Source organism: Zeugodacus cucurbitae, chromosome 2, assembly GCF_028554725.1.
Source record: "Zeugodacus cucurbitae isolate PBARC_wt_2022May chromosome 2, idZeuCucr1.2, whole genome shotgun sequence".
NCBI classification, from domain to species: Eukaryota; Metazoa; Arthropoda; class Insecta; order Diptera; family Tephritidae; genus Zeugodacus; species Zeugodacus cucurbitae.
In genome coordinates this window covers 63,793,842-63,806,195 of record NC_071667.1, presented here as the reverse complement: position 1 = coordinate 63,806,195, position 12,354 = coordinate 63,793,842, and the positions used below count along the sequence as shown (strand labels likewise).

Genomic DNA, 12,354 nt, shown 5'->3' with positions numbered 1-12,354 from the left:
AATTAAGATCGATTTACCATACAAAATAAAAATCTACATAATTTTTAAATTGAGATTTAAACGACGTGAAAATGAAATGGAACTCTGCGACAGAGACCTACGATAAACGTTCTGAATTTTTTGATAAAACTTCTACGGTAGATGTCGCTGCTAAAAATAGCAAACAGCTGAAGAGAAGAGTTTCTTCTTATGAAAAACAAATATATATAAAACAGCTGATGGGTTATCGAGTAGCCGGCAGTGTAAAAGGCAAAAAACGGTTTCTCCATGAAAATGTTGATTGATCAATTAATTTGGCTGTGTGAAAAGGCTATAAAAGACAACACAGCAAACATATTTTCAAAGATCTTACTCTCTATGCTATGTTAAAGTGATAAATAGAGTTCAGCAGGGCGAAATTTATCACGAAATTCTACGAGTATAACAATCCAAAAGTCCATTTGGAAATAATAGCTCTACCACCCAAAAATCTTAAACCATTATACGAGTATTAAGGTAACAATGCTTCAGTTATATCTCTTACTGATCATTTGCAAAATTTAGTTTAAAACAAGTTTTATGCTTTCGTATACTGTGGCTCTTCCACACTACGAAATTCATTAAAGTTCTATCCACAGTTCTTCTAGTGCTTCCCTTACATAAATAATATATACGTATGTTTGCATCATCGCTTACTTAAGAGTGTTTGTGAGTGTCTCATAGCGGATTTATGAAGCTTTAGTATGGAAGCAAAGCAAAAGCAAATTCAATTGAAATAAATAAACAATACTAAAAAGCAAGCAAACAAAAAACTCTCCTCCACATGCCAGTAGCAGAAAAATCAGGCAAATCAACATTGGGTGGGAAATACAAAAAGGATGAAAGAGGATCTACATAAACACCATACATATGTATAGCCAATGCACCCAAATATGCGGCTGTTTTCGGCTTTGCTGTAATATAGAGACGCTAATCCTTAATCTTCAGTGATAATTCTGTCGTGTTCTCTGAAAAGTTTGAACTTGAAAAATGTTCAAAAATATTCGAACAAATAATTTTTCAAGCACATTTTAAAGTTATTTACATAAAGTTAAGTTATTTATTAATGAAAAAAGGAATTTACGATATTTTCTTTTGTTTAATGAGAATTTTAATATTTTTTTTTTTTGGATAACATTTCACCTAAGAATCAATATTTACCAAACCAAACTTTTTTTTATATCAATTGAATATTGATTACACTTACCGCTCACTTTAAACACCTGTTCGAGTGAGAACTAATTGCTTAATTATTTTATCCACACACTCGTTCAACCACTCAAGCCGCAAAATGTCATTTGAACAAGTCACACACACACTCACAGGTTAACATATGCATCAAATACGTCGTTTGTATGTTTAAAAAAATTGCAAAATTAATTATTTACAAATGAGGAAAAAAAACATTTAATTAACAAGCTGACTGCATTATAGAATAATCTTGTTGTTGTTAGTATGGCTTGTATTATTTGCATATCAAGTCATTAAATGGAAATTTAATAAGTAAATGCAAATTATTTATTTTGTAAAAAATTCTGTGGACGCACATACACACATATAGTGGTTGCAGGCTGAGCAAAACAATGAAAGTTGAAATTACAGTTCGCAGAATGCAGTTATTGTCATAAAGTATTGTTGTTATATTTTTGCATGTGTTTATGTGTACATGTGTGAGTATGTGTTTGGTCTACATGACTACTTAATATGTAAATTGCATTGTTTGTATGCAAATATTGAGGAATGCATCGAAGTGGTCATGCAAAAAACAACTGGCCGCCAGATATTTTGTATTGGCATTAAAACACTTATGGCAAATGCATAAAAATCCTTTAATCCACATCGCACATATGTACGAGTATATGGTTGTTGTGTGCTTTGCTTTGGTCAGCAGCTTGCACTTTTATCGCATTTTGCATTTATTGCTTTAATTCCATTTAAATATTTAATATAAAGGCGTTCAAATGGCAATTGCAGTTTTGATAAAATTGAAATTTATTTACAGTTATTTTTTTATTAGAATATTTATTAAAATTTTATACAAGCATAGCACTAACTACTATAAGAACAGCTTCATGGTAATATTTCTAAGATGATTTATACTAAGCAAATAACTTCTCTACGTGTGGTAGTATATCATACAATTTTTAATTATTCTTGCTACCAAAAGTCTTTATAAATAACTTTATTCTGTTTATTATAAAAAAAATTACATTTATTACATCGCTCAAGCCTTGCTGCTGAACATTTTTGCAAATCATTTGAGTGAAAACAAACACTCTCCAAACAGCTGCTGCGTGTGAACAACTTTGTCGACATGAAATAACAGATTTTGCCGGATGTGGCTGGGATAAATTAGTGTTAATGCTCGCCTCGGCTGCCTTGTAACATCATAAATACGGGATGAAGATGAAAGAAATTTGCATTAACAAGCATTAAACAGTGTGCACTAAAAATATATGGCGCCATAAATGTTGTAGTAAATTGCGGCTATTAGCGAGTGGCATGCATTGAAATTACATATAACAAATATTTATTTGAAGGAAGTGCAGAAAAAACATTATATTTCCATATTTGTACATAGTAAAAATATAAGATCCCCAAAAAATAGTTTTCTAAATGTCACTTGACACAAGTAATGAAAAATACTTTAGATATGTTATTGTTGTTATAGCTGTGAAAATTACCTTTCATATGACACCAAGATTATCAAAATCGGTTCAGATTTACTCGAGTTATGTTGGGGTGCATTCACACAAATCCTCTGCTCTGCTCTGCTGGGCAGCGCAGCGCAGTTTAGGTGTGATTTTTGCAATGTTTCAAATTGCCGATTTCTACCAGGCGACGAGAACTGTACAGCAGGTGGTGGGCGGAAAAAATTGGCTAGTACATGTATATATGTATGCTAGCAAAAATATGTACATACAGCGCACGCTCGATAATCTGACCTAATTAAAACCAAGGCAGTTCACAATATCGAAAGTGTTCACATTATGGAATGCTCCAAAAGAATAGGATAGTACGTATTTATATATTGGAATTCACATTTTATTCATGTTTTCATTACATATACATTTTTACGTAACACATATTATACAAAATCGTGGTTTTATTTGAAAAAATCAGTCATCCTTTTCTGTATCTTCTGTGTTTCTAAAGGTTGGAGCACAGCTTTCTCTCTTAGACGTCTTAGTACATTTACATCATTTGGATCGACGTCTTCATGACCAGCCCATCTTATCGCCTTGTTGAAAATTTCAACTGCTTCAGTCCGCTTAATTTTCTCCTCTACCTCCGATACGCTGCCTTTATCGGAATCGTCTTCTTCTTCATGCTCGTCATTTGCATTATCATCTTCAATATCTTCGTTCCATTCATGAAGGCCTAGTAGCGTTAATTCAGCCTGAAATGGTTAATAAGAAAATCATTTTCAATAACCTGCATATCTTTGTGCGATTCTGCGAAAACGAACAAACCTCAGCATTCAAACTGTTAAGGAGATCGACGGTATTGCTCATCAAGGCGCGAAGTTCAGCTCCCCATTTTTCTTTTAAAACTGCGAGCGGAACACTATCTTCGGGATCGTCATCATCTGCCGTAAAATTTAAAATATTTTTCCAGCAATCAGCTAATGTTACTTCGCTGACACGACTCCAAGCGGCATCCAAAAGCTCTTCGTAAAGTAATTTTTTTCATCGAATCGAGTAAATTGGAGTTTGTAGCTGCTATTGAGGCTAAAAGGCTGTTTCTGTAATGCAACTTTGTGATCTTTATGGCATTTTGATCCATTGGTTGGATGAGGGGAGTACCGTTTGGTGGCATAAACATTGCCAAAATTTGTCCATCCTCCGTTGCCAGCTGAACTTCATTTGGGTGAGAAGGAGCGTTGTCGATTAGGAGTAGAGCTTTAATTGGCAAACCTTTCTCCTTTAAAAATGACGTTACCTAAAAAACAAATTTAAAAGAAAAAAGTTAACAATAAACAAAATAAATCCTCACCTGTGTAACGAAGGACTCATGAAACCATTCCTTGAAAACAGCCGACGTCATCCAGGCGGATTTTGAGCTCTTATAGTCTGTGGGGCATTGAAAGTTTCTAAAGCTGCGTGGATTCTTTACCTTTCCAATTACCAAAAGTTTCAGTTTATGAGATCCAGTGGCGTTTGAGCAACATAAAAACGTGATTCGCTGCTTTTCCGACTTAACGCCTGGGGCTCTCTTTTCCATACTGGACACGTACGTTTTTTCTGGCAGAAGTTTCCAGAATAAGCCTGACTCATCAGCATTATATAACTGGTCGTTACACAGCTCCAGTTCGGCCATTTTAGCTCTAAGTTTTTCCTTAAATGGATCCACGAGCTGATGCAGCGAAGATAGTTTTTCGCCTGATATTTGCAGCAGTCGAATACCGTACCTTTTTTTAAATCCTTGAAGCCATCCATCACTAGCGTTGAAGATAGATTCATTTTCCTTTACTTGTGCATGCAGTACTTTGGCCTTTTCTTTCAACATTAAGGCACTTACTGGCCAGTTTTTATTCCGCATTTTGATAAACCAACGATAAAGAGCTTTCTCCATTTTGGGCAGCTCTAAAGGACGCAGAGTTCTTCTTTGTCCAGGTCCCGAGTATGTGTTGTTCACGAACTTTAAAATCACTTGTTTTTTTGCTTTGATTCCACAAATTGTTGATTTAGCAAAATTATATTTCTTTGCTAAGAACGTCATAGATGAGCCTCTTTTTAAAGAATCGAGAATATCACCTTTTCAATGTCAAAAACGTGTGTTTTTTAGAATTCATTTTTAACAGAAAAGCTAAAACGAAACACTCCACGCGAATACAAAATTGCAACTGAAGTATTCTACGCATTACATGCAATACAAATGAGAGTCTTATTCTACAATTAGGGGATTTCCCAAATTCAGAATTAGCTGAGACCTGTGTAAACTACATTCAAATACTTTAACGTCTTTTGTTCATATTATAGAGCCTTTTGGGTTTGTTCACATTATAGAGTAGTCAATGCATAAAAAAGTCTGTTCACATTATGGGGTGTTCGAACTATAGAGTGGTCACATTAGCGACCGTGCGCTGTATATGCCACAGGGTATACATATTGATGTATGGGTCAACGGATGCACTTTGAGGAAAGGAAATGCACCTACCGGATATGATACAACCGGAACCGGAAATGCAACTGTCCCCAACTTAAACCGGATATCAATTACCGGATACAGGAAGCGGATATCAAATATGAGGGGAAGTCAAAGTCTCGGAAGTGGAAGTCCTACAGGAAATGTGTCATCAACAGGAAGTACATGGAGTAGAAAAGTGACGGAAACCGACAGCTTCAGTATTAGCATAACTATATCCTGTTCTTGATCATGTCCGTTTCCGTTTTGAGACATCCGTTTCCTGGAATCGATATCCGGTTTGAGTTGATGTTGGGTTCATTTCCGCTTCCGGAGACTTCACATCCTCCATGATCATATCCGTTGGCGGCTATGTATCCGTTGACCCATCTTTACATATACATATATGTATGGGGCGGCCGGGTGTATATATTTTTGCTAGCATACATATTTACATGAACTAGCCAAATTTTTTAAGCATCCACCTCCTATTTCTGATCGCCTGGTTGAAATCGGCAATTTGAAACATTGCAAAAATCACAGCTTTGTTGAGCTGCGCTGTCCAGCAGAGCAGAGCATTAGTGTGAAGCACCAGAACACTTTGAATGGTCATAACTCCGGCTAATCTAAACCGATTTAGATGATTTTGGTGTCAAATGAAAGGGAATTTCGACGCCCATAACACTGGTTTATTTAAATTAAAGCAAAGAATAACTGCACAACGCAGAACTTTACGCAATTTCAATCGGACGTTTCTTATATTTTTACGAGTGTTCACTTACAAATTCACAACCCTACATTTTCTCTTCTACTTTATTATTATTTAATATGCGATTATTACGCAAACATTTTATAAAAAGTATTGCCTCAGCAAAAAACAAAAGCTCTCACCTCAGTGAGAAATCGTAGTGTGGCGGGCTGGAGATTGTCTCACATCAGACTATATATAACGGCTTGGTCACACCCTTCGCTTCCCCTCACTGGGTGCCATCTGTTTGGGATCGGCATTGAAATTTCCATGATGGCCGTCTACTTGAATCCAGGGATAGCGCTGCTCCTTGTAGGTTTCAAAACAGGGCGTCCATTATACAATATTGCGTAGCTTGAGCCAATCATAAAGCTGTCAGCTAGAAGATAGAAGAAGAAGAGAGCACAATTAAACTTGGCAAATGCTTGGCAAAAATGTGTAACTTGCTATTCACATACCTACATGTAACAAACACGCAATCCAAACATTTGGACCGAAGTCATTACATTTGGCCGGGGTTTGTTTATATTTTAAGTCGACACATGAAGTCTGGTTTGCTTACAGTCAATGGATGGAAATGATGTTAAGTTCATTTATATATGGAAGGGTCAAATATAACTGATCAAAGATTTAATCCGATATCTCCATTGGTTCTTGATTCCTATATTTGAAAGTGGATGTAATCAAAATTGTATTATATGGAAAGTAAGCGTGGTTGTGAACCGATTTCGCCCATATTCCAGGTATGTCATCAGGATGTTAAGAAAATATTATGAACAAATTTGTTTTTAAATTTTCGACCCATATGTGTCGATTTCTCCATGTCCATTCTGATCGCAGAATTTCGTATCAGCGTTTCTTGGAATATTTGTTAGCGAATTTACGCACCTCTACTAGTTTTCAACATAACCTTTGTATGTGTAGCGCGCGGTTATTATACAATTTCTCCAATAAAATGTTATTAAATTTTTTAATTAATTTTCTATTATTGACTTCAGCTTAACTTAAATTACACTTAATTTTGCCTTAATTAAATTTACTGAAATTAAATATTCATATTATATTGTATTGTTAAAAAAAATATGTATTTTAGTACCCATTCATTTAACATTGACTCACTCCCGCCTATACACACCCATTTGACAATATCCTTATTAAATTAGTGATATGTTGACTGAGAAAAAAAACATCAAAAACAAAACCAATTTACATCGTACAAGCATATGCTTACTAATAATTTATGTAAATTTTTTTCTTCCTGCTTTAACACATTAATTTCTGTGGTTAAAAGTGTGCTATTAAAATAATTTTGTTATTATGCTTTCGCAAGGTTTTTTGCCGCCAACCATTATGGCAAGTGTGAATAACATAAAAACTAGGCATAGTTTAACGGTATAGCTAATTTTTTCCGCCATCAGAGATTATAAATTAAATGGCAATAGATTTTATAAATTGCATGCGACACGGTTTACGATAAATTAATACGCAGAACACGCAATTGCGCTCTATTTATTTATTTAATTTATAATTTTAGTTGTTATTGTTAACACTTTTTTGTGCGCCCGAAGGCATTAAAACCATCCGCTGGGGGCAAAAACACAGGCAGGAAAAAAACTTAATTGGATTCAATGCCAAACGCAATTAAAGTTTATACAATTCCTGATTTTTTTTCATAAACTGCAAATAAAAAATGAAAAAATGCAGTTAAATATTATTTATTTCTATAATATAATAAATGCCATATAACGACCTCGCGCTAACCGCCGGCATCACTCATACGCCATGGCGGACGTGTAAACAATTCACACAAGCAGACAAGTTGTTCAACACTTTCGTACATGGTATTTATATATATGTATTGGTTATGTATTTGTCTATTCAGACACACTGCATAAATAGAAAATCCACTTCGAAATTCATTTATAGCCCTCTCAATTGTTTTATTATTTGAAATCGATTGCATTAATATTGGCAAATCCACTGTATTATCTGGAAATGCATATGTTGGCAGTCAACCGCATAGACTTTGAGTCGCAGTCGCTTGGTTGGATGAAAACATTTTGTTTCAATTCATATTGAAGCATTTTTGTTTACTTACATACTATGCAAATCCCAAAATAAAATGGAATTAAATTATTAAAAATTCTGACTCACTCACCGAGCATTTGATGAGTACAAATGTGTTATTGAATACTTCAATATCAGAATAGAAAGAGCTAAGTGTGTACAATTGGCAAACAAATGAACAGTATTTAAGGAAATTGATTTGAATTTAGGTATTGCAGTTTGAATATTTTGTGGTAGCCAAATTTCTAATATATGTGATCTAGTTTTAAGAATTTGGTTGAATTTCTTTTATTAATTTTCTATTATTAATGTTATCATTGAAATAACTACATATCATTGAATTTTTTGAATATTTATATTTTTTTAATATTATTGCCACCTGAGGCTGTTTTACGATATTTTGATAAATACAACAATTTCTAATTATTAAAACTAAAACATCGTGTACAAGAGTTTTAAAATACAATTTATTGAAAATAATTAATTAAAAAATTATTCAAAATAAATCAAATATTTGGTTTCTGATGTCTTTAAATTCCATTTATAATAGATTTTATAAAGAAATGGAAAGCCGGATGAGTTGGCTATACCAGTTGACCCACGAAAAATTAGGCGATTTTCGTGTTTCTAGGTAAAAAAAAAAACAATTTATTGAAAATGTCCCCTTAAATACCACAATTTCTAATTATTAAAGCTTAAGCATCGGGTACAAGAATTTTAAAATCAAATTTATTGAAAATAATTATTTAACAAAATTATTCTAAATAAATGCGACATTTGGTTTCTGAATATTTTAAATTCCATTCATCTATACTAATATTATAAAGCTGAAGAGTTTGTTTGTTTGTTTGAACGCGCTAATCTCCGAAACTACTGGTTTGAATTGAAAAATTCTTTTGTGTTGGATAGTCCATTTATCGAGGAAGGCTATAGGCCTTTCCTTATTTGTTTTAGTATTGAAATATACGTGGAAGTACAGGGAAAAAGTAAACAAATATTGAAAATTTGCTAGAAAGATAATAATAAAAGAATTATATTTAAGTTGATGACAAAGGCGGAACAGTTTATATTGATTTTGGCAACAATACAATTTCAAAATGGCATTGCGTTGGCTCTCGCATCTACTGGAATTGCTGCAACGTTACTAGAAATTGGAAGAACGGCACATTCGGCACTGAAGCTTCCGTTAAACATGCAAATCAATGAAACACCTGTTTGCAAGACAATCAGCAAAAGTGTTGAAGAATTGTAAACTGATAGTATGAGATAAGTGCAATTCTCTAGACAGAGCAATGAAAGATCTGTGGAATAATAATCGTCGCTTTGGTTGCGCAATGATACCGTTAGCTGGCGATTTTCGACAAATACTTTCTGTTATTCCAAAATCAACAGCGGCGGATGAATTGAATGTCTCAAGTCATAGTATTTGTGGCGGTACGTGAAAACCATATGATTGACCATTAATATGCGAGTGTTCCTGCAATAGGATAGCACCACAGAAGAACTGTTAAAAATTGTAAATTGACAAATTCCGGTTGATTTTTTCAATGGTTTGATATCAATTCCACCTGGCATTTGTCAACTCACTTCAACGAAAGACGAATGTATATCTGAATACATTGGCCAAAATTATAAGTAACTACGATTGGTTGAGTGCACGCGCAATTTTATCTGTCAAAACTACCGATGTTGATGACTTAATCTATACGATTCAAGTCAAATTCAGGGAGATTTGTGTGTTGAATTTCTAATTTTTTTGGATTTGCTTGACGTTACATCTTAAAGTTGGATTCGTCATTATTATGTAATTATGTCGAAACTGTGTAATTGAACCCTGATTGTGACGCAGCTATCGAATAATATGATAGTTGCAAGAATTTTGAAAGGGACTTACAAGGGCAGAATGCTTGATTCCACCAATTGCTCTGAGTTCCAACGATTTGCCATTTCAGTTCAAACGTATTAGTTTCCACTGAAATTAGCATTTGCGATGTCAATCAACAGGTCACACAGACAGTCGCTGGAAATGTGTGGTATAAATCTGGAAATGCCATGTTTTTCATATGGTCAGAAAACAAACAAAAAATGTTGTTTATCAAGCTGCGTTACATTAAAAAAAAAAAAATTTGGAAAAATCGCAAATAAATGCTTTTCAATACAATCTAAATTCAACTTTCTTTCCTTTTCAAAACAAATAATTTCACGCAGGGCAACGCCAGTGGGGCCAGATAGTAACATATATAATATTATAAGGAAATGAAAAGGCGGATGAGTTGGCCCGCTCAGGAGCAGCTGAGAACGCATTTCCTTTAAACTGCCCGAGATCTTTGAGCTCATTCAAGCTTTGGATGAATGGGGAATATTTCAGGTTTTGAAACATTCGCAACAAGAGTCGCTAGAGCATTATCTTATGCCCAGCTTTCGATCGGTTAAGAAAGGACACCTTCCACGGCTCCCAATACTCTAACCTAAGAGAAATTGGACAGCTCTGATGGAAAAAACTTAGAAGTTTTGTCAAATCGACCGAGTTGTTTAGGTGACGCTTAACACAGTATCTCTGGCGAGCACAATATGCCTAATGATGGCCTAAGTGCGGCCGCTTGCGGTCCGGCTCAAAATTCGCAGATTTATAAGTACGGAATTACATAAATGATTTTAAAACTTATACGTCGATTTATTGAAAGCTAGAGTTACAAGAGCATCGTTTCACTAACTTTATTTCAAGTATTCCAGCTGGCAACAGATAAATAAAAACTATAAGAATGAAACCTGCAAGCTCTTACTAAAAATTTGTGTTATTATTATTAGAAGCTTGTCAATTTTTGATTATATATTACTTAGCAATTGATTAAAAACTTAACAATCTAGATATGTAATTATTTGCCTTCCAATAATATTAAAAAATATGTATTCGAGTACTTCAAATAAGCATTAGTTCTACAATGAAACATGCATCAACCACGGATTGATAAGCCTTGAAAATTTTGAAAAGTAAACTTTTTTCGATAAATGTCCATAAAAATATAAAAAAGTGTTTCACAGCGCCACCTAACGCAAGCTTTAGGTAAAGAAAAGGAATTTCGCGAACAAAAATATTTCTCTGCTTTATAAATATATTCATAAACTATACAGTGTATTCGACGTTAATCGAAATTCGCCAATAAAAATACACAAAAGAATATGAAAAGGAAATAACTAAGCATTAAATGAAAAGCAGCACAGCTGGCTGAGTGGAAAAAATAATTAAATTCTCGACAAACGACATAATCGTGCATGCATCTTTGCAAGCAAAGAATTTCCAGCGGCAATTATGCAGTAATACTTTTTTCGCTGCTATTTTTGCTTTGCGCATTTTCAGATAAAATTGCGACTGAAATGTGCTCACTTGTGTGTGAGTGAGCATACGTGCCAAAGCCAAGTCGAAGCTGTGAGTCGCATAATTTACTATTCATTTCATTAACAGCACAGAAAAAGCAATTGCTTTTGCAAGTGTGTGATACTTGCATATGCGCTTGCAGCGAATTTTAATTAGAATGTCAAATGCGCGCATTAATACATATGTATATATCCGTTAACAAGTGCTTACATACATATCTACATACAGACATAGTTACTTACATACTAACATACATAGACAACAAAAACAACAACTCAAGTGAACTTTATGAAAATGCAATCGAATTGAAAAAATCTAAGTTCGCAATCAGACGAAGTGAAGCGAGCTGAAGTGCAGCGAGTTAGTGGCGGCATATGTGAGCTTCCAGGAACCAGCACTTGTATACAGTACATACATAGGTACATAGACTACAGCAAACGGCACAACTGCTGCACAAAAGAAATTTATGAAATGTGAACAAACATTTCCTTCCTTCCTTCCGACCGTCCGTCCGTCCGTCCGGCCAACAGTCTGTCCATTGACAGTTTCCCTTATTGCTTGGGTGGGAATCTTTCTACTCACTTCTTTTCGAACACACAGTTGTACTCATATGTACTGCTTCTTGCATGTGTGCCTAATGCAGCATGTAAATTCGCAAAGAACACAAATCACACTCACACACACGTGCACAGTGAAAGAAGGCGGCGTTGAAGGATAAAGTGTGGCAGATATTTTTGCACTTTTTAACATTGACTATTGCGGCAGGCCTTGAGTGGCGCGCGAAAATGATGACGAGCGGCTGGCATAGTATGTGTATTTTTGCTGGCTCATTGCACCGGCGCTCACATGAGCACTCACACACAAACACATTTATACATACTTATTCGCATATAATTGCACAGCTATGCACACATGAGCGCAGTCATTTCATACAATCGCACTTTTATGAACCATTTTTGTGCGCGGTGTTTTTTTATTGCATTCATTTTTTTTTTCACTCTCTCCTTCTGCTTCTTCT

General features: G+C 34.7%; 2 protein-coding genes across 2 annotated transcripts in view; one reads left to right on the top strand and one right to left on the bottom strand.

Annotated features, from left to right (window-relative positions):
* The window catches only part of LOC105215456 (alpha-2B adrenergic receptor), a 304,745-nt gene that overhangs the window by 218,324 nt on the left and 74,067 nt on the right, over window positions 1–12,354 (top strand). The gene's annotated exons all lie outside the window — the stretch shown is intronic.
* On the bottom strand, window positions 3,125–4,338 carry LOC128922179 (jerky protein homolog-like). The gene is made up of 4 exons (XM_054231891.1): window positions 4,015–4,338; window positions 3,654–3,960; window positions 3,492–3,607; window positions 3,125–3,418 (listed from the first exon to the last, which is right to left on the bottom strand). The coding sequence occupies exons 1-4, from the start codon at window positions 4,336–4,338 to the stop codon at window positions 3,125–3,127; spliced, it is 1,041 nt and encodes a 346-aa protein (XP_054087866.1).

What these genes read in the sequence shown, in the direction of transcription:
- LOC128922179 (XM_054231891.1), bottom strand. Translation starts at nt 4,338, where the DNA reads ATGGCCGAACTGGAGCTGTGTAACGACCAGTTATATAATGCTGATGAG. An exon ending in ATGAGTCCTTCGTTACACAG is followed by an intron (nt 3,961 to 4,014) that starts GTGAGGATTTAT and finishes TTTGTTTTTTAG; the next exon opens with GTAACGTCATTTTTAAAGGA. An exon ending in TTAACAGTTTGAATGCTGAG is followed by an intron (nt 3,419 to 3,491) that starts GTTTGTTCGTTT and finishes TAACCATTTCAG; the next exon opens with GCTGAATTAACGCTACTAGG.